This window comes from Pyrgilauda ruficollis, unplaced genomic scaffold (assembly GCF_017590135.1).
Source record: "Pyrgilauda ruficollis isolate IOZ18807 unplaced genomic scaffold, ASM1759013v1 scaffold86, whole genome shotgun sequence".
In the NCBI taxonomy this organism is placed as follows: domain Eukaryota; kingdom Metazoa; phylum Chordata; class Aves; order Passeriformes; family Passeridae; genus Pyrgilauda; species Pyrgilauda ruficollis.
The window spans coordinates 3,657,170-3,680,179 of NW_024530599.1; the positions used below are offsets into that span (position 1 = coordinate 3,657,170).

A 23,010-nucleotide genomic window follows, 5' to 3' on the forward strand; every position below is an offset into this window, starting at 1 on the left:
CTGAGCTCTGCACCCCCAGAGCCTGGGCTCCTGGGGTGCCCGTCCCTGGCAGCCCCTCCGAGTCACGGGCCATGGCGAGGTGGCACAAGACAGACAAGAGTGGCGTGGGTAAGTAGCTCAGGGAGCTGCCATTGGAGCGTTGTCTTTGTGTCCTCTGAGCAGGATGTGGGCAGGTGTTTTCTCTGGTGTGATGGGCTAGCACCGTCCCCTTCACCAGCGGGGATTAACTGGAAGGATCAACTTTGTACAAAGTTTTGATCTTTCAAACAGAGCTAGAAGGGCACTAGAGTCAGCTTTCCGCTTTGACAGTAATGCGGCTTTTCCCACCTTGGTGTGGTAGAAGCAGACTGGATAAATAATGTGCTGTATAATGTGCAGCAGCCAGAAGTTATGGGGAACAAATGTAGGGGAAGGGGAATCCTACAGCTGCTTCTGCAAAACTGTCACTTATGGTCAGTGCTACAGGAAAAATCTGTGTCTGAGTTGGTAAGTCGTACTTTTTGGAAGGAAAGTAATCTTCAAATTTGTATGAAGGATGGAATTTCTGTTTCAAAAAAGCCTTAAACAAGTAGGAATCAAAGCTAAAGCTCTTCAAAGATGCATGCTGCTACTTAGTTATTAACCTTCTAAATGCTTCTAAAAGAAATGTTTTTATTTTAAGCAGGCCATAGTTTTTTATGATATGCATTAAAAACCCAACTGGCTTCATGAAATAAAATGCAACAGCAAGAAATTATCAAGAAAATAGCATGGTGTTCAGTGTCCATGTCCAGCAGTAGCAGAACTGCAAAATGGAAGTAGCCTGTTCTGGTGGCAGTTTACATTACAAAATAAAAGGTGTCAATTTTCTGTTTCAATTTTACAAATAGTAGAAAGCACATAATTTTTGCACTTGTGGTAGTCTCTCTATGGTATTTGAAGGCTACAGCAAACCTCACACAATAAAAAACCACCTTGTGAAATGGAATCTTTCAAAAACTAATGACAGTCCAGCAATGTTTGTTTTTGTGTCCAAAACAGTACAATTTAGAGTGGGTCATGGGGAAGAACTGACACTGCAGCCCTGCTGCTATTTCCTTTCCCCTCTGTAGCTCCCCTGCTGCTCTCACTGGGAGCAGAGTTGGGTGCAAGAGACAATCTGGGCCGTGTCCTGCAGTGGGGAGAGAGTGCTGCCCCTTGCTGGCCCCAAGTCCATGTCCTGCGTTAAAGAAAGGTTTTCCATTAAACACCTTCTAAGGCTCTTTATATTGCTATGTGAACATCACAGTTGTAGTGGTGTCTGTGGTTAATGTGTCACAAAGCAAAATAAGCAGCAATCAAATGGACTTCCCAACAATATTAGAATAATAATGGAAGTGGGCATACATGTGGCTTATGGTAGGTTTTCTTCAATTAGAGCATTCTGTCTCTGTTTTTGCACAAATGCTAGAATTTAACAGATGAGTACAAATTCAACAACCTTTAGCTTATACCCAGAAGTTCCTTTTCTTAGCCAAACTGTTGGCTCACAGTTTATATTACTTTATCTTGGAAACCAAATGTATTTCATTATATATGTTGGTGAGAAGAAATGGGAGACTCTTGCACCCAGAATAATTAAAACAATCAAACTCAAACAATCATGTTTGGGTCACAACGAGCCACCATCACTGGCTGTCCTGTCCCAGAAACGATATTCTTAGAGATTTATATTCTTAATTTATATTCTTAGAAATTGTCAGGAAAATAGTGTGATTGCCAAATTTCAAGTAAACGAAACTCATGGAATAGCAAGGCCTGAACAAGGGCTATTGAAAACTATGGGCACAAATGAAGAGGTTTTTGAATTTACAGTCTGTTGTAAGCCTCTTATGTCTGAGGGAAATAAGAAAAATGGGCAAACTGAGTCTTCTGAGTCATAAATGCTGTGAAAGTTGGTGAGCTTTTGGAATAATTCACACCAGAAGATTTTTGAACATACAGGCCTATTTTGTCTTCTGTGCTTTTGAAAATCGTTGGGTTTAAGTGATTACAAACCTCACATCGAATTTTCAAGTCTCTTTTTAGAAGTGTGCCTGACGTCTTCAGTTTCTGCTGATGAGCAGAGTTTCAGTTTGAGAATATTGGGCCCATCAGGCTCTGGATGAGCAGAGTACACTGCAGGGTGGGTCTGGAAGATCTCACCATCCCTTGCTCATGTAAATTGCAGTCTGTTGTGCCCACTTTTGTGTTTTATTGACCTAAAAATGGAGCAGTCCAGGCAGCAGTACTAGGAAAATACAATCCTGATTTTACATATGAAACCTGCTCTTAGTCTTGCAGCATTCCCAGCATAAATTTGTGTTATTCCTATGGACAGGACAGGATGGAATAGTCGTGGCAGGCTGGTGGCTTTGGGTGGCAGTTTCCTGATGAAAAGTCTTTGCCATCTGCTCGGAGTTTGAGCAAAGTTACAACCTGGTGAAATATTATGCTGGCATTCTAAACTCAAACTCATGTTGGCATTCTAAACTCAAGGATCAGATTTACTCCTTTTCTGCTGAATCTGAAAATGGATGTTTGTCCTTTTGAAGCAAAATTATGGGGAGGAGTGGGTGACTTCTTTGAGGGTGTAGAAAAGCGTATGTTCAGCCCAAGTACACAGGGCTGAGACAGGCTTGTCTGATTTCTTCTGCTGAAATCCTCTGAAATTATTCTACATCTCTGAAATCTGAATAGATTGAAGTGTAAGGGAGCAGAGCTTTGTTCAGGGCAGGTTTTCTCCATGAAATGCACCCTCTGAACCCAACAAATTGCTCCAGCTCCTTAGGAAACAGCAAAAGTTGGAGAAATAATGTTTTTATTCATGGTCCTTCATGAAAAGGAAAAATTACAGCTAAATACCCTGTTCTTCATGAAGAGTTCTAAGAAAAATGGCTGTGCTACAATTTTATCTGAGAAGGTAAAGTGTCAGAGACAATATCTTTATATGAGTAGTTTGGTATGTTAGAGCCTCCTGGTTCTTGTAATCCATCCTGGTTTTATCATGTTTAAGAAGGAAAATAAATAGGTCAGCTAAAATCTCCATCTGGCCCCATGGGTGAGCAGGGAAGGAAATCTGTATTCAGTTGTTTTCTCTCATTACCTGAGAACTGCAGAGTTACCCTTTGAGCATGATTTGCAATAAATTAATCAGCTTCTAACCTGCACCAGAGGTTTAGGACAAGTTTCTGCTCTGTCTTAGAGCTGTGGCCATGTTGTGGACATTCAGGGCACTTCCTCAGTGAGATTTTAGGGGACATCCTTAACTTGGAATACTGGAACACATTTTTTCCAGAAGTCAAGAAATCCTGTTAGGACTGTATAATATTTTCACATTTTATCTGTCTCCTTGCTGAATAATTTCACTCTGTTCTCATGGGAAGAAAATGGTAACTGAACACTAAGAACTGATCTTTTATGTGTACTTGTCTACTCATAAAAGTGGAGCTGCTTACTTAAAAAATAAAACAGAGTGCTTGCTGAGCCTATTAATTAGTAATTGTTTGAATATACAGGACACATCATGAGTTATTGCATCAGAATCATGCCAAATTGTCCTTCTGTGGTGGTAAAGTGAAATTAGGAGCTGGTTCTGCAATACCTTAGATTTTTATTTTTTTTTCAAATTCTGTATAAGGGTGGAAAAGTAGCCAAAGAAAACAACTTGTAACATGGCTTGTGACAGAAAGGTGAGTCTCAAAATGAAACAGTGTAATGCTTGTATTTTTTGTGAGGCACAGGACAGGCAGCATGTGAAGGAAGACAGACAGCAAAGACACTTAAAATTATTGGGCTAATAAATGGCTTCAGTGTTGCAGGTTGTGGGATTTTCCTCACTTACCATTCCCATCTCGCAGTAGCTTACAGGTTAATCATGTAAATGGCAAAAACATGGGGCTTTAACTCTGAGTCAATGTAGTTTCTTGAGAAAGGGGTTCTGTCACCTGGGATATTGTGACTCTTCTGAAGCGTTTTGTGTGTGAAAACTCCCTAACAAGCTCCACAGTATGAGGGGTTTTTGGTGGTTTTTTTTTTGTTTGTTTGTTTTTTGTTTTTTTTTTTTTTTTTTCCTGCTGGCCATTTTCTAATTTGAGGAGGACATGTCATTAGGGCAGGTCAGCTGTTTTCTGTCTCCACAGCCATCTGTGCAGGAGTGCACTCACATCTTTATCTGGTGAGGAGAACGTGTGTCAGTCCCAGCAGCTCTGGCTGCAGTAGATGAGAAGGAGCTCAATGGAAGCAGAGGGATTTCCCTCAGTGTTCCTCTCAGATGGACACTGGGAGATGCCTTTGCTCAAGCTCTGGGTGTGAGGCTGACACAAAACCCCCAGAAGTGCTGAGGGTGTCTGCTGCACGTTGTGTTTGGCTGGGCAGGAAGGGATCCTCTGGGCACTGCTCACGGACACCATGGGAGCTGCTCCCAGCCCTGAGGGACAATTCAAAGCCACCTGGGCTGGAGCAGGGCTCACTTTGGAAGGCTGGCTCTCTCAGCACTCTGAGCTGGCCTTTCCCCTGCTCTCTGAGGAATATGGATGTTGTGGTGTGCTGGCCTTCAGCTCTGCTTCCCAGGGGTTTGCACTGGGCTGCTTGTTTGGTTGTTTGTTTGATTGTTTGCTGAGTTGTGTGTGTGCCATCAAATCACCACAGAGGTTATGGCGAGCTCTGAAGAGATGGTTTTCCTTTGCTCATTCAGGGGAAAATCTTCCAACTGTGTTGTAGTGGGCTGTAAAGTCCCCGTTTAGGAACACTGCCATAAATTTGGGGTTTCTGGGCATTCTCTGTGCCATCCTGGGGGAATCCTGCAGCACCTGTGTGCAGATCCACCGCTGCTGGGGACACCTCAGCCTGGGGCAGCTGCCACCCAAATCTATCCCTCTAATCCTATTGCCATGGCTTCAGCAGCTCCAGAGGTCACTAATTGCTGTTAGGATTGGGAGTCAATGCTGGGGCCCTCAAGCAGGTCACTTCTGTGCCTGGAGGATGCTGACTCCTTTTGTATTTACGGCTGGGATGCAGGATGCAGGGCAGAGGAGTAGTAGGAGAGGTCTTCAGAGTGATTTGAAAGGGCTTTATTTCACTTACTGAAGAATTTATTTTTTAAAAAACCAACAATCCATTGTGAGTATCCCACCAAAAAACATTTGAATTCCTCATGGGGTTTTCATATACTGTTTTTGAAGAGAATAATGAGTTAAATGTGTTTGTGCACACAACAACCCTGAGGATCTTGTAAGAGGGGGGAGGAAAGGGAACCCTGCTTTTGGCTGGTGAGCTCTGAGGTGACACTCACAAATACATTGCCCACTTTGTAAGGAAAATGACATCACTTGCACCTGACAGAAAACATAAAAACTGGATATAATAGTCAAATTTTTATTCACAGTTAACAACTAAAAGAAAAGCAGGTGTGATGATCAAGCTGTCTGGTGCTGTGGTTAAGACCTGTGGATGTAGTTGCTGGTGTTGGGTCATGTGTTACATTTTTTTGCAAGGTGGTTTGGGATGTGGTTTGGTAGATAGATCTATAGCCCAAAACTTTGTACAGGGATTTTTTAAACTCATCCTACCCAACAATCCAAATTCTACACTAAGATATCTCTTGTTAAGTTTCCACTTACTCATTTAGAAATATCTAAGCTGATACAGCCACTTCCTTTGCCAGTTTGTCACTGCACCTTTCAATACATTCAGGGCTATTAATGAAGTTTTAAGAGAGCAAAACTGAAATGCAGTGTAAATATATGACTCAGTCATTTGCATCTATATTTTGAGACAGCTACAACTAAGTAGAGCAGTGCATATTTTGAAACCTAAAGTATTTATTGTCAGCAGTAATCTTGATCTCCATGGACTTTTCAGGAAGATAGGATAAGAGAATGGGAATGCCCCCACATCCCCCACCTCCCAAACACTCCAGGGAAATGTGTCCTCAAGTGTCATAACAACTTTGCAGGGTTGTTTGCCACCCTCCACTTCTGGAAAAGAGACCAGTCAGAATAGAATTACACGTGTGCTATACCATGTAGACTCAATTTTGTGTTGGGCTAAGGCAGTTCTGAGGAAGTGTTTTCAACTTTCTTTCGAATAAATGGCTGAATCCGAGCAGCAGAGTCTCATTTCAAAGATATATTTCTTCTATTCCTTCCCATATGTTGAATAATTCAAGCCTTGCTCTCCCCACTCAGGAGAAGGAGCTGCTGAGAACCTCTTTATGTCAAAAAAGCCAAGAATTTATTCCTGGTTCAGTAAGCCTCCTCAATCTGAAATTCCTTCTAATTTCTGTTCCAGAAATATAACAAATAAAATGATGGCAAAAGAAACAAGACACATAATTTATGGAATAATTGTAAAGGGAAGAAGATGAATCTATTTAGCTCTACACTCCTACTTCAGGCATTTTCCTGGAAGGCAATTTATTTTGAGGCTTTAATAATTTAAGTAAAATAAGTAAAATGTTTAAATAAAATGTATAATTATATATGTTGGACTAGCAAAGATGAATATTCTGCTTCAGAAACCTGGAGAGGGGAGCAAAAGGAATGCAGGAAGATGCTGAAGGTAAACTCTGCTTTACAGATCAGCTTTCCCTCATCCCAAATCCCTCAGGTTTGTTGCTGGGTGTGGCTGGCTGGGGGCACTGCCAGCAGCCAAGGCAGAGCTCTGCTGCCCAACACCTTTCCTGCACGCCTGGGCTCACCTCCAGCAGCTGCTCCCACCTGCACAGCTAAATTGGGGTTTCAGGTGTTTGTGTTTTAGTCAGTTTCCCTCAGTGCCTGCAGCTTCAATCATCTCTCCTGCTCTAATTCTGTTGTAGAAAGTTTTAACCAAGCCTGTGAAGGAAAAAAACTTACAGAGGCATGGTTACCATAGGAGCCCACATCCTGGAACACAGCTGGTGAAGAGCTCCTTTTCTTGAGTTGTCTCTGAAATGCTGCTGTTTCTCAACCACATGTAGATAAGTTTCTGATTAGAACATTTTCAAAATCTACTGCTCCTGTGCTCTTTTCACAGTCATACAGAGAATGCAGAAAATTATGAACCTTAGTTTTGTTTCCATGAGACACAGTTTTATATTAAATTAAAGCATCTAAACCCAGGAAAGAATTCAGTAAATTTAGTTTTCACAGGCATCTCTGTGACCTTTCATACCAGTGTAGCAATAAATTTCTATAAACTGTGTGCTTAAATCCGTGGGCCATTAGATAAACCATTCCCCAGCACTGTGACTGTGTATTTATCAAAGACCTGCATCTAAACAGGGCTCCTAAATCCTGTGCAGAGCAGGGCTGATCAATAGCTGGTGTCCCATGCTTGCTGAGTTTTCTGGGGGATTCTTTTGTTCGGTTTTTGCTTTCAGCACTGGCCCTTTTCACCACCTTTCCATTCTCATGAGGAAAGAAATAATTTAATGCTGACACACAGAGCTTCTTGATAGAATTATAGTTCTGTTTGTTTAGCCTGGTGTATTGATCCCAGTATCCAAACCTTAATAACCACGTGTGGATTTTAGTTTCACTGTGCTGTGTGGCTGTATTGAAAAATGTTGTTTTCATCCTTTAATTTTCCAGCTATATACAATTTCAAAGGCTCAGGGGTACCACAGCTATCTCTACAGATTGGTGATGTGGTCCATATCCTGGAGTCCTGTGAAGGTAAGTCACATTTTCCATTTCTTTGTGGATAACATAATCCTTTCACCTCACAGCAGTTCCCTGTGTTACATCAGTAGCTTTCTAATGCCCTTATTTTTTGTGGTGTGGTGTATTTTGAGGAAGAACCTAATCTTTTCCAAAGAGCCAAAATTAGACATATTACAGTACATGTGGTTTTTTGGGATGCCTTTACCAAATGAGGAAGTCATCAAGGTGAATGTAGAGTTTGTGAAGTTTGTGCCAGCTTGTGATATACCTCAGGGAAGTTACATTAAATTTAAGATTTAAAGGAGTCTCTAAACTAAATATTTGTTGCTAGGAGATATTGAGCAGCCTCATCATCCTGTTGTATAATGAGGAAACCCAGTTAAAGAAATCTGAGTGTCAGGATGATAGAAAAAGTTCTGAAAGCCATCCAAAATATTGAACACGTTAAGCAGCAGAATTCCAAGTCAAGTTGTGCATGATGGACAGTCAATAACTCCCCAACCCCACTGATTCTAAGTGTGACAGAGCTGCACAGGTTTCCATCAGTCAATAACTCCCCAACCCCACTGATTCTCTCTAAGTGTGACAGAGCTGCAGAGGTTTCCACTAGTATAAAGCAAGGAGAGTGGAGTTATTGTTACTAACTCAGCAGTTAGGTATCTGCAAATGTCACTGCAAAAGTGATTTATTTTCTATTTGACCACATCAAGAGTTTTTTAAAAAATTACAAATTGCTTAAAGCTTTGAAAAATACATTGTAAAATTATCTTCAACTTACTTCTATTGATAGAATGTGTGTCTTACTAACTGCAGTTATGCTAAAGAGAGGCCAGTGGCCTCATGGCACAGTGGCAGAGCCAGCCCAGTGCTGAGACATCTCAGGTGTGTTGTGGGCTCAAGCTGCAAAGACTTTGGGGCTGTTTGAGCCCAGCCCCTTCCACCACACAGGGCTCTAGGTTGTTTTGCCCGGAAACAACAAAGGATTCGAGGGAGGAGCACCTGAAAAACCATGTTTGCAAAGTACTGGAGCACAAAAACATATTTGTTTCTCTTCTGTTTGTAAGATTAATTCAATATCTTTAAGCATCAGTGAAAACATTGGTGTCACTCAGAAGTCAACAGAGTCACAATGATTTGTGTCCTCTCCTACAAAAAGTAGTTCTTCAAGCCTCCATTCTAAACATTTTGGCCAAGAGCAAAACACACACACAAGCCAGAGACCTCCTCATCCCCGTGTTGTCTGTTAGTTGCAGAAAGAGCATTTCAGGCTTTGCGTTCCTGGGGTCCATTTGTTGTCAGCCCAGCCGAGTGAGTGGAGTGCTGATCTTATGGGGTTATTTCTTATCTAAAAGTCTTTTCTGAATCCCCTGCCCTTGATATGCTCTGTCATGCCATCTTTATGAAATATGTTTATCAATGAAGAAGTGGAATCCTTCTCATTGTGGGAGTGAAGTTCATTTTTTATCAGATATATTTAAAATATGCTGCCAGCTGCAGCTGGCGAGTAACCAACAGTGACAGGATCCTTCCTGTGCTCCTTTTATGTCCTGTTGTAGTTGGTTTTGCATGCACAAAATTTATGCACAGAACACATATGTGCTGTCACAGCAAATGGAATGAAACCAATTTTTGAACATTGGGTTGTAAATTGAGTCTATGTGCAAATAATTTAGTTTTAGCAGTAAGGTGGAATTTTATTGTTGATGAAACACTGAGGGAAAATAATCCCACTGCAGAACAACCTAAAAAAATCTGTCCTGAGTCTTTCTTTGAGGTCAGCAATCATCCTGTGACTTTTAGCATTGCCTTTCTGACTGTGCTGTTGGCATTTGGGATTTATTTTTATTATTTTATGCTTTGCCTGCATGACTGCAATACCTGTGAGAGAAAGGATGATAGCAAAGAGATCATATCTGCTCATGAAATTACAATTACAAAATGTCTGCTTTTGGTCACAAATTCTTTCCATGGGATAAAAAATGGATACATTCAACAGAGTTAAACATTGTTCTGTGCAGGTGATTTTTCATGATGGGGTGTATGCACAGTGGGTGTGGCCCCTGACCTCATTTAGCAAGATTGAACTCTGCTTTTTGTGTTTTTTGTAGTTTATTGAGACTTAACTGTGGAATAGATGGAACAAAGCCAGAATGAATTTTTAACTTGCCACTGCTGCAGTTCTGCACTCCTGCCTTTCAGAAGGGTTTTATAGTCACCAGTGCAACAGGAGCCCGATAATGGTCCTGAGTTTTCTTGACATTCCAATTTGAATTTACACCAAGAAGCTGCTTATTATGGTTGTGTCCAAAAGCCATAGTTTCTCATGGCACAAAAATGACTTAACCTGCTCACATTGAAGGAAATTGTAACAATCATGTGCTGCACTGGATTAATACTGGGCCTAGAACACAGTAAGAGCTTCATGGGCTACCCAGGACCATGGGGGTCATGGCGAATATAGATATTTAAGGGTGTGCACATATTACTTTGCTAAACAAATATTCTACCTTTTTAATGTGAGCATGGGGTGTTACATTCTGTGTACCATTATCTGTACTTACTGTGGAAGGCTTGAAACAGATAATGCAATCATGTTTGATAATATGCAAATCATGCTTAATATAATCCCTGCTATTCACTTGAAGCTCTGTATGTTTGAAGTAACTATTAATTTTTACAAATACCATGCTAAGTGGTATTTGTATTTTTAAAGTGAAATAAACCCCATTACTTTATTGTGTGCTTTGTAATGCACAGGTTTTTTGTCATACCAAGTGATTTTTCTTCCTTTTAGATTGGTACAGGGGTTACCTAGTGAGGTACAAAGGAGCAGAGGTAAGGTCGCGTTGTCTGTTCTTATGAGACTGTTCTGAAGGGGCGGCTCATGAAGGGGGTTTGTGACATTTCTGCCTAGATAGTCCTGATCTCTCTGGTCTGATCTCTCAAGTCAGCTCTTTGTACTCTTTCCTTTCAAGATGAGTAAAACGATCAGCATTCATCCTGGACAGTGCTGGTAAATAGAAGTGAGGGCTGGGAAAAGCAGATTAATGAAGAAGAAATGACTGTGCCTTCAGGTTAACAACTGTCGAAGACACCATTTCAATTGAATATTGGCTCAATTGCTGCTACATGTGCTTGTTTCTGTACTTTTCCCAAGGATTCTTTAGGTTACAAACAGTATAAACAACTTGTATGAGGCTTAAGTTCTTAAATATCTCTTATGTACAAAAATCATATTAGTTTCTTTTAAAGTCAGTATTCTTAGACTTGAAAATGGAAAACCACGGAGGAAAAGTTTTTACCCTGGGAATGATGAGCTAGGTAGCAAGAAAATTACTTCTAGTTTCAACTGCACTTTTGTAGAAGAAAAGCATTTTTGTTTGTAACTTCTTGGTATAAGATTTTCTAGGGAGCAGCAATGCAAATGAATTAAAACACTGCACCTGTGTTTTAATTACTTTGACATTTCTTGTGACTGAAAATGTTATTACCATTCATTCTACATAAAGTTTCTATTTTTATAGATTAAAATTTAGCCTAAAAATAAAAAAGGGAAAATATTTACTGGAACTAACCACTTCCTTTTAACTAATTCTTAATTAATTCCTAATATTGCTAAAGGGCTTCAAGATCATCGTGCATAACATGCTTTAAGAAGTATTATTAATTTCATGTACTAAGATATCACTAAAATTACGATTACGGGACCTTCTTCTTTTACTTTGCTTCTTCATGGACTTTTTTGAACTTCAATCTTAATGAAAAAAAAAAGTGGAAGTGATAAGACACAATTGTGTTTTGATTAAGATCCAGTGCTTAAAAGAAAGTGGTTATAAAAGCTGCAATCTGATTCAGAGAAAGGCTTTGCAAAGTAGCACATATGGTATTGAATTATTGTGCCACTTGAAGTACCATATGAGGGTTGTTGAATAGAGAATCCAGGAAGGATCTAGTGAATTACCAAGGTGAGATTTGTTTTTAAAGTGAGGATTGTCATGGACAGAGTGATTGTCAAACATTCCTTCAGGATGACTTGAGACATTTCAGCCTTTGTAGAGCAAGGACAGTCACATTAGAACTTTTTGTCTGGTGCCCATTTGTCTTCTACAGAGGTCAGTTAAAATAGATATGAGATGATGCACAGACACAATCTTTCTTTTTCTGGGGTGGAAAATGGTGTTACTTAGGAAGAAAGATGCCTATGCACTCTACTTCTGAAGAGAAATGAAAAACTTCAATTATTTGTCTGTCAAATAGAAATCATCCATCTGAACAGAAAGCTAAATAACCAGGAGTTAGTTTGGGTATTACAGTTTGTCATTACAGTTTATGTTCAGTCACGGTTGTTACCTAAATGTTTTTAGAGAATAAGTGTGGATTTATAATTTTCTTCTCCTTCATCAGGGAATATTTCCTAAATCCTTCATCCACATCAAGGAAGCTGCTGCTGAAAAGAAAAGGTATGGAATTTATCTGTTTTATTACATTATTGAGCTTGTCTGCTAAAGAATGACTTTTAAGGCATTTATGTACCTCACCCACAGTGAGTATGATATACACCCATGAAACCAGACACTCTTTTGATCTTTCCTTCTCTTTCCTAGACATACAGAAAATGTCATACCTGCTGAGATTCCCTTAGTCCAAGAAGTTACCACTACTCTCTGGGAATGGGGGAGCATCTGGAAGCAGCTCTATGTGGTAGGATATTTTACATGCTGTTTGTTACCTCTTAGTCCTATTTATGCACACTGGGGCCTTGTTCAAATTAGTGTCTCATCCTACATTCAGGGCAGGGTCTGGATTTAAGAAATTGCTTTCTCACCACTGAGATTTTCTTCAGTGGCTTTAAGTGCCTAGTGACTTTAAATCTGGTCCAGTCACGAGCCTTGGACTGGATCATGTTGAAGGTCTCTCCCAGCCTGGATGTTCTGTAAAGGGAAAGCTGACATTGCTGGGGAGTGGTGTAACTTCATGCATATTTGTATCCTGTGCATGATAAATTCTTCATAATTTTGATTTGTAGCATAGAAAAGTTTCCAGATAGGAGAATAAAAGATAACTGGGATGCATTTGAAAAAGATTCATGGTGCTCTTGGACTGCTATAACAGGAGTTGTTCAAGATTACTGGGAGCAAGTAGCCATTAACAATTGGCAATTTCAAGAATTATGCTGACTGTTCCAGCACCCCAGCCACTGGATTTTTCTTTATCTCTGTTGGGGCAAATGGATCTTGAATGTGCTGTAGTTTTCTGAAACATGTCACTTTAGTCTTCTTGATTAAGCCAGCAATGAAAATCCTGGTTTATTTTCAGTGAACAGCACTAGAACTGCTTCAGTCACTTCTGTGTATTCTCTCATTTATCTCTTAAATGCATTAATACCACACTCAAGTGTTGTTGTTCCCATCAGTACCTCATACAGAAGTTAATAGTTTTTGTAATGTTTTCTCTTGATGAGAATTTGTTCAAGAATATTAAAACAACACAATTAATACAATAAACAACACAATAAACCACAAATAACATAATTCCCTATCCTGATACAAAATTTCATGTCATTTCTTTATGATCATGTAGGATATTCTATCCTTAAGAATTTGTGGGATGAGACATCATTATTTTGCTTACTTCTTGTTCCTGCTGTCATTTAGCACTAAGTATGACATGTAGCTTTCAGTTGTCAAGCCCAGTATTTCACTTCAACTCGAAGCCTGAACCTCACTGATGTTTTATTCTCTCTCAGACAAACAAGAAAGCCAGGTTCCAGCAGGTGCAGTCCATGATGTGTGACTTGATGGAGTGGCGGTCACAGCTTCTGTCTGGGACTTTGCCAAAAGATGAGCTCAAAGAACTCAAGCAGAAAGTCACATCAAAAATTGACTATGGTAACAAGTAAGTGGCCTACACTGCTTCTGGAAAGCACGGTTTAGTTTAAAGCACAGCACCAAAGAGATGCTGATAAAGATTTCATGTTTACAGGTTGGAATTCAAAAGTATGGTTCATATAGAATCTTCCTTTTCAGGCTTTTCCCTGTAACTCCTGTGCTGATAGTGGATACCACGATGGGGCTTTTCATAGCAAAATACTTTTTCAAAATATTGGTTTGTTTCTTCATTATAAATACATGAACCTGTGAATTGAGAAGATTTGAGGTTGGATAACCAGCCACTATGTACATATACCACCAGCATACTTGGGACCCAAAACTTGTCCATCTGTCACAAACATGGCCTGTGTGCAGTAAGTGACCCCCAGAAGTGGTGCTGGCAAACTGCACTAAGTGTGCAAACAAACACATCCATACCCACACCCAATTCACTAGGGAATTTCCAGGCAGAACTCTGGTTCTGGTAATAGAAGTGAAACTACCAGGGACAGAATAGTTACTTGACAAAGTATCTTGTCTGCTCCTTGCCAATAAAAAGTCACTGCAACACAAGATACTTTTTGGCCAAAATTATGGGGTTGTGTGAGGTTGATGGTGTTCCACCATCTGATGAGGTGTGGGGAGAGAGAGCGTCACATCAAAAATTGACTATGGTAACAAGTAAGTGGCCTACACTGCTTCTGGAAAGCACGGTTTAGTTTAAAGCACAGCACCAAAGAGATGCTGATAAAGATTTCATGTTTACAGGTTGGAATTCAAAAGTGTAGTTCATATAGAATCTTCCTTTTCAGGCTTCTCCCTGTAACTCCTGTGCTGATAGTGGATACCACAATGGGGCTTTTCATAGCAAAATGCTTTTTCAAAATATTGGTTTGTTTCTTTATTATAAATACATGTGAATTGAGAAGATTTGAGGTTGGATAACCAGCCACTATGTACATATACCACCAGCATACTTGGGACCCAAAACTTGTCCATCTGTCACAAACATGGCCTGTGTGCAGTAAGTGACCCCCAGAAGTGGTGCTGGCAAACTGCACTAAGTGTGCAAACAAACACATCCATACCCACACCCAATTCACTAGGGAATTTCCAGGCAGAACTCTGGTTCTGGTAATAGAAGTGAAACTACCGGGACAGGTACTTGACAAAGTATCTTGTCTGCTCCTTGCTAATAAAAAGTCACTGCAACACAAGATACCTTTTGGCCAAAATTGTGGGGTTGTGTGACGTTGATGGTGTTCCACCATCTGATGAGGTGTGGGGAGAGAGAGCGTGGTAAGAAAATCTTCACAATATTGTTTTTACAGGCATTAGAATCTGCTTATAAACTGTGTTTTGCTATTTTAAGTGACTATGGTTGTTGTGGCCTGAAGGCCTCTGTGCAGCTGAAAATTTACAATTACCTGTGGTTACACATAAAAATGACCACAAGTATTACAAAATTCTTAACTTGTTCACTGTGACTTGGATGCAAATTGGTAATAAATTGTATTCATACAGAGCACACTATGGAATACACATATCCTGCTGCACTGTGTGGAGCTGAATGCTCACTCAAAACCAGAATTCACTTTGAAGTTCTCCAATCAACAAAGCCCAGCTGTGATTAAGACAACATTAAAATTCATTTGCTTTCAGATTTCTGTTTTGTCAGTCTTAACATTCCTTCTGTATTCTGAGACAGTAAAGTGCTTCCTTTGGAAGAGCAGGGGTGAAGGGGATGTTTAAAATTATTTGGATTGCAAGCTGGAAAGTGTTTATAAGCTCCTGAAAGTGTGGGGTCGAGTTGTGTGTGCGAAGGAAACTTGCCAAACTGTGGAGAAGGAATAAAGGGGAAATGACAATGAGGGCTGAGGGAGGCGTTGTGGGAGAGGGAAAAAGAGTGGCAGGAAAAAAGGCACAATTAGTGTGAGAGCAGGGCAGAAGAGAACAGAGTTAAGTATTGGGCCAGAAAGGGTGAGGGAGCAACATAAAAGCAGAAGTTAACAGGAAGACCCTGAACATCTTGATTACAAATGTTGAGTGTTAAAAGCTAAAAGCAATGAAGACTGCTAGAGGTCATTGAACAGGGTGGATCTATTTTATGTGAGAGGCATTTCAATGTTTTGGTGAGAATACTAAAATTTCCTAAATATTGGACAGCAACTGAAAAAATAATGGGATATGGTTAAATTTTTCTTCATTAAATATTGTTGCATGTATTTAAATTTTATAACTTTAAATCTTTAAGTGTCTCCTTGTTTGTTATATTTCTAAGCTTTCTTTATTTGGAAGGAAATAACCCTACCATTATGCCTTTTGTGTTTTCACAGAGTACTTGAGCTAGACCTGATAGTTAGAGATGAGGATGGAAATATCTTGGATCCAGATAAAACCAGTGTTATCAGCCTGTTTCATGCACATGAAGAAGCAACTAATAAAATCACAGAGAGAATTAAGGAGGAAATGGTAGGAATGGCTGGCTAAACTTGATGCTTCTTTTGCTAAAATCCAAACAAAAATTCATCTAAGAGTTGAAGGATGGAACCGTAAAATTTGGTGGAAACTTTTTCCTCTGACTTGAGAGTAGAGCCACAGTCTTGTGTTATAAGTATGGCTAAGCCTCAAATTGAATAGCATTTGTGCACTGGCTTTGGGCTGTGGGCTGGGCTCAAAGCTTGTGTCTAAAGCTGGTTCTAAATCCGTTCTTGAGCTCCTGTATTGAAATATGTCCCCACTCCATCCCTGGACTACTCAATAGTCAGAATTGCACAGGGAATAGTCACACACTTGGAGCTCAGGCTGCAAAGCAGCACTGACCACAACTTGTTTTCACAAACTCTTGTGACTACACTGCTTGCTGCTTGCTAGTTAGTCTGATGGAGCTGAAGAATTTAAGCTCACTAAAGAGGAGCTAGGGTGAATTCAGCATAATCTCCTGGACACCAGAAGTTCATGTGCCAAAGCAAAGCTGACAAGTGCATAAATTAAATCTTTTTAAATGCAAAGCAGGTGACTACACTTCCTTGACCTTTTGTAATATTAAACCTCTGCAAGGATTTGTAAGCCTCTTTGGTTCTTTTCTCCTTTATGAGAAAGTGAACTGTAAAAAAGCAAGTAAATCACTAAAGAGAAACTAGTTGGTTTGTCATGACACTTCAATAACACCCATGACAAATCACTGGAAAGCACCTTGTAATTTACTGACAATATAAGGAAAATCAAACTTGGGAGTCTGTGATAGACTGTGGTGACTTATTTTTAAAATAGAGACAAACAATGGGTTTAGAAGTGTTAAGAAGCTTCTTCTTGATGGTTAAGATGGGAGGTAGGTAGAATTCAGGAACCTATTTTTGCAGCAGTGAACCTGCTCAGCTGTGTCCTGACCTCAGCATGTTATTTGTCTCCTCTTCAAAGAGACTGACTTCATTTTGCTATTGCTGTAGCACACTCTAACCCCTCTGTGATGTGGATCATAGGCCTTCTGCATTCAAAAATAAACTCCTTCAGGCTTGTAGGCTTGTCTCTGTGCTGGCATCTTGATACTTGCTCTTTTCTTTAAGAGTGGGGGGAATATTTCCCCCTTTACATCATTGCCTACTGGCTGAAGAACTGGCCTAAAACATGGGAGTCATAGAATAGCTCAAGGTGGAAGAGAATTACGGTAATTACTGAGTCCAACTCCCTGCTCTCCGTTTCAGTTTTAACTATTACGTATACCTAATGTAAAACTGCTTGTAGTATAGCAGCATTTTAATTCCTGGGTTTTATTAACTCCTTTTCCTCCTCCTGATTAGTCAAAGGATCAGCCAGATTATGCATCGTACTCCCGACTCTCTTCATCCCCCACCCACAGCCTGTATGTGTTTGTGAGGAATTTTGTCTGCCGAATGGGAGAGGATGCAGAGCTCTTTATGTCTCTATATGACCCCCAGAAGTCAACAATTATAAGGTAAAGCTTCCTCCTCTGACTGCAGAAGAGTAGCAAATGGAACTGGCCAAAATGAACTAAAATAATTGTCAATGTGCTGTAATAATGCAAACAATATGTAAACAAAAGGAATGAAACCAAAAGCAAAGAGTGGACACATCTTGTTGCTGTCTGCTGCTAAAGAATTCTAAGTTTCCAAATATTTTCATATGTAATTCCTGGATTGAACATTTCAGAAGTTTGGAAAAGCCTGAGCCCTTTTCAAGTTTTAGAGATTGTTCTAGATGGGTAATATCGTGGTGTTTGGAGTAAAGTGCTGAAGGGGGAGGAGTGGAAAAAAAAAATTACATTTATAAATTTCTGGGTAGATTAAGATTTCTGTTGAGTATTCCCACCAAACAGACTGATGATGGTAAAGTTGCCTCAAAAAAAAGGCGCCCATTTTTTCAAGTTACTCTTTTAAAACTTACTGTTGATACCTCTATAGTGTTTTTCTTGTCTTTTTAGTCTGGTCTTAGATTTGAATTATCACCACAGACTGTCTGCTAAGTGACTTCTGTACTGTGTAAAGGGCGAATTTTTTAATCCCTTGACAGTGAGATATTTATCTTCCAAACAGTGAGAACTACTTGGTGAGATGGGGGAGTCGAGGCTTTCCAAAGGAAATTGATATGCTCAACAATCTTAAAGTGGTGTTCACAGTAAGTGTTTTCCAGTTTGCTTCCCTTTGTATTTGCAAATGAAATTCTCTTCTCTGTGGTCGCTGTCAGATCTCATAAAGAGTGACCAAGGTGAAGAAGGAAGCAGAGGTAATCCCAGAAACAGAGCAAGGTGACAAGTCTCTAAGTTCTTTAGGGCAGTGACAATGCTTCAGTGACCTTTCTTCAGATCACTTCGCTGCTTCGTGAATTTCTTGATGACTTGATTTATTTAGTTTTATCTGCTGTCTCTCTTGATTGTTATTATTATCTTTATTTATCTTACCTTATATTTTTTTCAAACTTTAAACTGTCACTTTTTTAATCCTTTTGATGAGCTCAGATTTTGTAATTTGTTGAGGTTTTGGGAGTTTGTTTGGTTTGAGGGTCTTTTGTTTACATTTTTTTCTTCCCCAGTGATTGCTAAGATTCAGTTTATTGCTGCAGGTCCTGTTTAAATTTCACAACTTGCTTTTTACCCAGGTAACACCATGGTTCTTTTTTTGTTTGTATCTTAGGATCTTGGAAATAAAGACCTTAGCAGAGACAAAATTTATTTAGTTTGCCAGATAGTGCGAGTGGGCAGGATGGACCTGAGGGACAGTAACTCCAAGAAATACACACAAGGGCTGCGGCGGCCCTTCGGCGTGGCAGGTACTGGTGCCTCCTGTGCTATGGCTGAACCAGGATATCAGTGAGTTTTGCAGCCCTGGACTATTAAAATCTCTGCCAAGACATGTCAGAATACCCATCAACTCTATCAATTTTTTCTGTACTTTCTGAAGTATGTAAACACTGCACCTACATTGATGTTTTAGTTCAAGTCCGAAATCCACTTTTGAATTTCATTTCCTAATTATTCATAGAGTGCCAAGCTGTGCGAGTGAAAGCACAGAACCAATTTAATAACAGATGCCCTTGCAGATGAAATAAAGTCAGTGGTTATGTCCCAAAAGCTCTGATACCTGTATTCCCAAGTTAGTCTGAATTCTCCCTCTCTCTCCACAGCAGCATGTTTTTAGTGAGGGCTTTGTACAAAATCTTCTGCCCCACAAACCCAGCCCTGCTGCTGAAAAATCCACATTTACCTTGAGGCACAAGAACGCTCATAGATAAGAGAAGCTATTCTGGAATGCTCTTATATGTTCTGATGATTTTTCTTTTATTCTTCTAGTCATGGATATTACAGATATCATAAAAGGAAAATCTGAAAGCGATGAAGTGAAACAGCATTTCATTCCCTTTCATCCGTAAGAGTGTCATAATATATTTTTTTATATGTGAAAGAAAATATTTATCTATCCTATTTATCTATCTCTGTTCCTGTAACAATCTGTGAAATGGCTAAAGAATAAGAAAGTTTTTCTTTAACAATTTTATGTTGTAATAATGCTAATTATTTAGGTATGACTTTAAATGGCATTTAGGGCTTGCACATGTACCACAGCACATTAAATTAATGAATAATTCCACAAATGTGCTCCTTCAGACAACTGGTACCGTCTGATTTCACAAACCCAAGTCAAATAGTTATAAGTGAGATTTGCAAGCAAGGATAACTACTATTTTATGAGCTTGGTTCTGTTTAGAATTTGAGAAAAATCTGAGTAAAAAAATCTGAGTAAAAACTGTGTTTCCTTTAAAAAGTAATAGAATTATCATACACTATGTTCAGAAGAAATGCCAGAGCAGCTGCCTAAAAATGTGATGCTCACAGATCAAATGCAGAGATACCAGTGGAAATACTGGAAATAACTCCGTGTGTCCTACATAGCACTGCTTACTATGGAGGATAAATTTAATTCTGAAAGACCCAGGTATGACATGCTGGTTTATTTTTTCACTTGTTTCTAATTTGACCCAGCATGTTTTCTCTGTGAGGATTTGTTTCTAATTTCAAAAGTAGCTGATAAAAATTCCAAGTTCATTTATCTGGCTGTTTGTCAGGGAAAGTGGACTGAGCTGGAGTGCACTCACATTGTCACTGTCACAGAACACCATTCTTGGTGGCTGACTGAATCTTTCTCACTTCAGTGTACACACAACTGAATGTGAGTGGGCTGCAACTTGAGTGAGAGATAATAAAAATACAGACTATATCACAATCAGGCAATACTGCAAAGACTGAGGCGTTAGTCATTTGTATTCTAAATGTTGTCTGATATATTTATATCATTTCCTGAGCAGACATTGCTGTTTCTCTTTCAGGGTAGTGGCAGAGAATGACTTTTTACACAGTCTCCTGAGCAAAATCACTGCATCAAAAGGAGACAGTGGTGGACAAGGTAAAGCACATTTTTATTATTTTCTTTTAAGTAACACGGTATTTTTGTGAAACTTCATTTTATGTTGGAGCTGGAGTACCAGCATGGAGGTGAGTCAGCTTTGAAGCTGGAATTGAGGAACCATGAGTTTGTTAAAGAATCTTAGGGATTATTTAAATTAGTAGTGACAATTTGCATTATAGAGATTTTACTTTCATCTGCAGGAAATGGGAAAGCAAATTCTTGTCCCTGTTTTGGTGAGCAGAGGAGGCAATCATCTGAAGACAGATTTTTCTTTTTTCCCTACCAAAAATGTAATCTTTTTTTCTTTTTATTGTACTTCATAGGCCTGTGGGTAACAGTGAAAATGCTGGTTGGAGACGTGATTCAGACTAGAAAGGATTACCCACACCTTGTAGACAGAACCACGGTTGTTGCTAGAAAGCTGGGATTCCCTGAAATAATCATGCCAGGTAGGAGGTGCTTTTTTCTCTGATAGGAAGGGATTTCTTCTCATTCCCTATGTTAATAAGCATCAGCTGCTGCCCTTACTGATTTCTGTAATGGCTAACTCAGAGGATCTTTGGAATTTACTCATGGTAAGTTTTGTTCCCATATTATTTCACTATTAAATAGTGAATTCCTTGGAAAGTAGTTTCTAATACTTAAACAGGAAAAATAAAATCCAGACAGTGAGGGATAAACCTATCTCCTTGTACATAACTTGTAGGTTATGGTGGATGTCACTTGAATTTTAAATGAACCTTGTTTTTATTGAAAGTTATTGCTGTCCTTTAACAATAACCAACAAATCAGTGTGGAATATCTTGATTTCATTTGTATGTATGACAAGATATTTTCCAGTTGAAATCACTCACTGTCTGCCAGGCTCCTTTTTAAAAAACAAACAACAAAAACCTCCCTCGTCCCAACTCGAGTAAAATCTTGATCCTTTTAAAAGTCATATGAATTCGTTCAGAGGAAAGAATTAAAATGAGAAGCTCCCTCCAGAGAGAGAGCTGGATATTTGGGGAAATTCCTGATGGGCTCATCTCACCAGCAGGTGTCGGGGCAGGATGGGAATTGCATCGAGTCACTCCGAGCTCCCATTTGCTTCTCCTCACATCCTAGTTTTGCCTTAGCAAAGATAAAGAACTGAAAAATTAAGTTCAGATGGAAAATAATAAATTTTTATCTGTTTCACAGCTAACAGTGAGGTAGTCATGTGTAGTTCAGCTGATCCTATGCTCTCAGAGTATTTAAATTGCTTTTTAACCTTTCAATTTCTCTTTTAGGAGACATAAGAAATGACATATATATTACATTGCTGTATGGAGATTTTGATAAATACAATAAAACAACTCAGAGAAATGTTGAAGTGATAATGTGTGTCTGTGATGAAGAAGGAAAAGTGTTGCCAGTAAGTTTTCCTTTTTTTCTGCAATGAGGGGCATAGAAACATGAGCTGAATTTTTGATGTAAGGCTTAACTTACACATTTAATAAAACACCACTATTCAAAAACTCAATTTCCTTGTGTCATCCTGTGACATCTTGTGACAAATAAGCTTTATGATTTTTAAAAAATTAAAATCTATTAAAACCCTATAAAAGTCTTGCATAAAATGTAACAAGGAATAACATTGAATGACCTATTTTAGCTGTGCCAAGGAACAAGTGCTGATTCTGACAATTACTGCATTCTTACTCTAGGGTTTTTCTTGAGGAAATTCCCAGAGGAATGCAATTTGCACACTGAAATGTTAGAAGTACCATTTCTGCTACATAGCAAATGCTTGATTTGTGCCAGGAAGTTTGTGTCACTGTCACTGAATTAAGTACATGGCAAAGAATGAAATTAGTGACAACAATTACATATGCAACATAAATATTTACAGTCTTTTTGCTTGTCTGTTCCCATTTTGAAGATCCTTTGTCTTTTCCTTCGGGTTTATCACCAGTTTGGTATTCAGGGGGATTTTTGACCTGTCATTTTCTGAGCTTTATAGAGTTGGGATCGTGAGGGTGAAATCATAAAGACATTCTTGAGATAAAATAAAGATGGAATGAAACACTGGGTTCATGACTTGTTTATAAACTGCAACTAACGGCTTAAAATGTAAGTTGAAAGCTTGAGTAAAGAAAATTCTAATCCCACATAATCTTTAAGGTCCACACAACAAAACTGTAGCTCTGATTACAAAACACTGCGTGTGCCTATGACAGCACCTGACCGTGGCTTGCATGCACAGGAACTAACTCTGTTCTGTATTCTGTCTAATCACATATAAACAAAAATATTCCTTAGACAAATAAACCTATTATCACACCTTAAATCTTGCATTCCAATATTATGCGTGCTCAGTTCTGCAGATACAGAATTTTAAATCTTAGGAGAAAGTGAGTTTGTCTTGTTGTCTTTGAGGTGAAATGTCACACCTGCTTTCTGTGGGCAATATGCCTTGGATATATTTAAGCAACAATTTTGAGGAGGTAATTCAAATGCTGTAGAATGCAAGTAATAACAAAAGTGACTGGTTTTTCCTTTTAGCCTGTAAAGATACTCCAAACCAGTAGACTTTCAAACCCATGAATTTCTATCAAT

At 39.2% G+C, this 23,010-nt stretch overlaps 1 protein-coding gene across 1 annotated transcript in view; it reads left to right on the top strand.

The window, feature by feature from the left end:
* The window catches only part of DOCK2 (dedicator of cytokinesis 2), a 157,022-nt gene continuing 134,012 nt past the window's right edge, over window positions 1–23,010 (top strand). Inside the window, exons 1-14 of the mRNA XM_041487999.1 lie at window positions 1–108; window positions 7,569–7,652; window positions 10,435–10,475; window positions 12,045–12,100; window positions 12,245–12,341; window positions 13,387–13,535; window positions 15,847–15,982; window positions 17,311–17,465; window positions 18,064–18,145; window positions 18,661–18,796; window positions 19,317–19,392; window positions 20,351–20,427; window positions 20,754–20,879; window positions 21,702–21,826. Of these exons, the coding sequence (XP_041343933.1) occupies window positions 72–108; window positions 7,569–7,652; window positions 10,435–10,475; window positions 12,045–12,100; window positions 12,245–12,341; window positions 13,387–13,535; window positions 15,847–15,982; window positions 17,311–17,465; window positions 18,064–18,145; window positions 18,661–18,796; window positions 19,317–19,392; window positions 20,351–20,427; window positions 20,754–20,879; window positions 21,702–21,826 (1,377 nt within the window). The 5' untranslated portion in view covers window positions 1–71. The remainder of the gene's footprint in view (window positions 109–7,568; window positions 7,653–10,434; window positions 10,476–12,044; window positions 12,101–12,244; window positions 12,342–13,386; window positions 13,536–15,846; window positions 15,983–17,310; window positions 17,466–18,063; window positions 18,146–18,660; window positions 18,797–19,316; window positions 19,393–20,350; window positions 20,428–20,753; window positions 20,880–21,701; window positions 21,827–23,010) is intronic.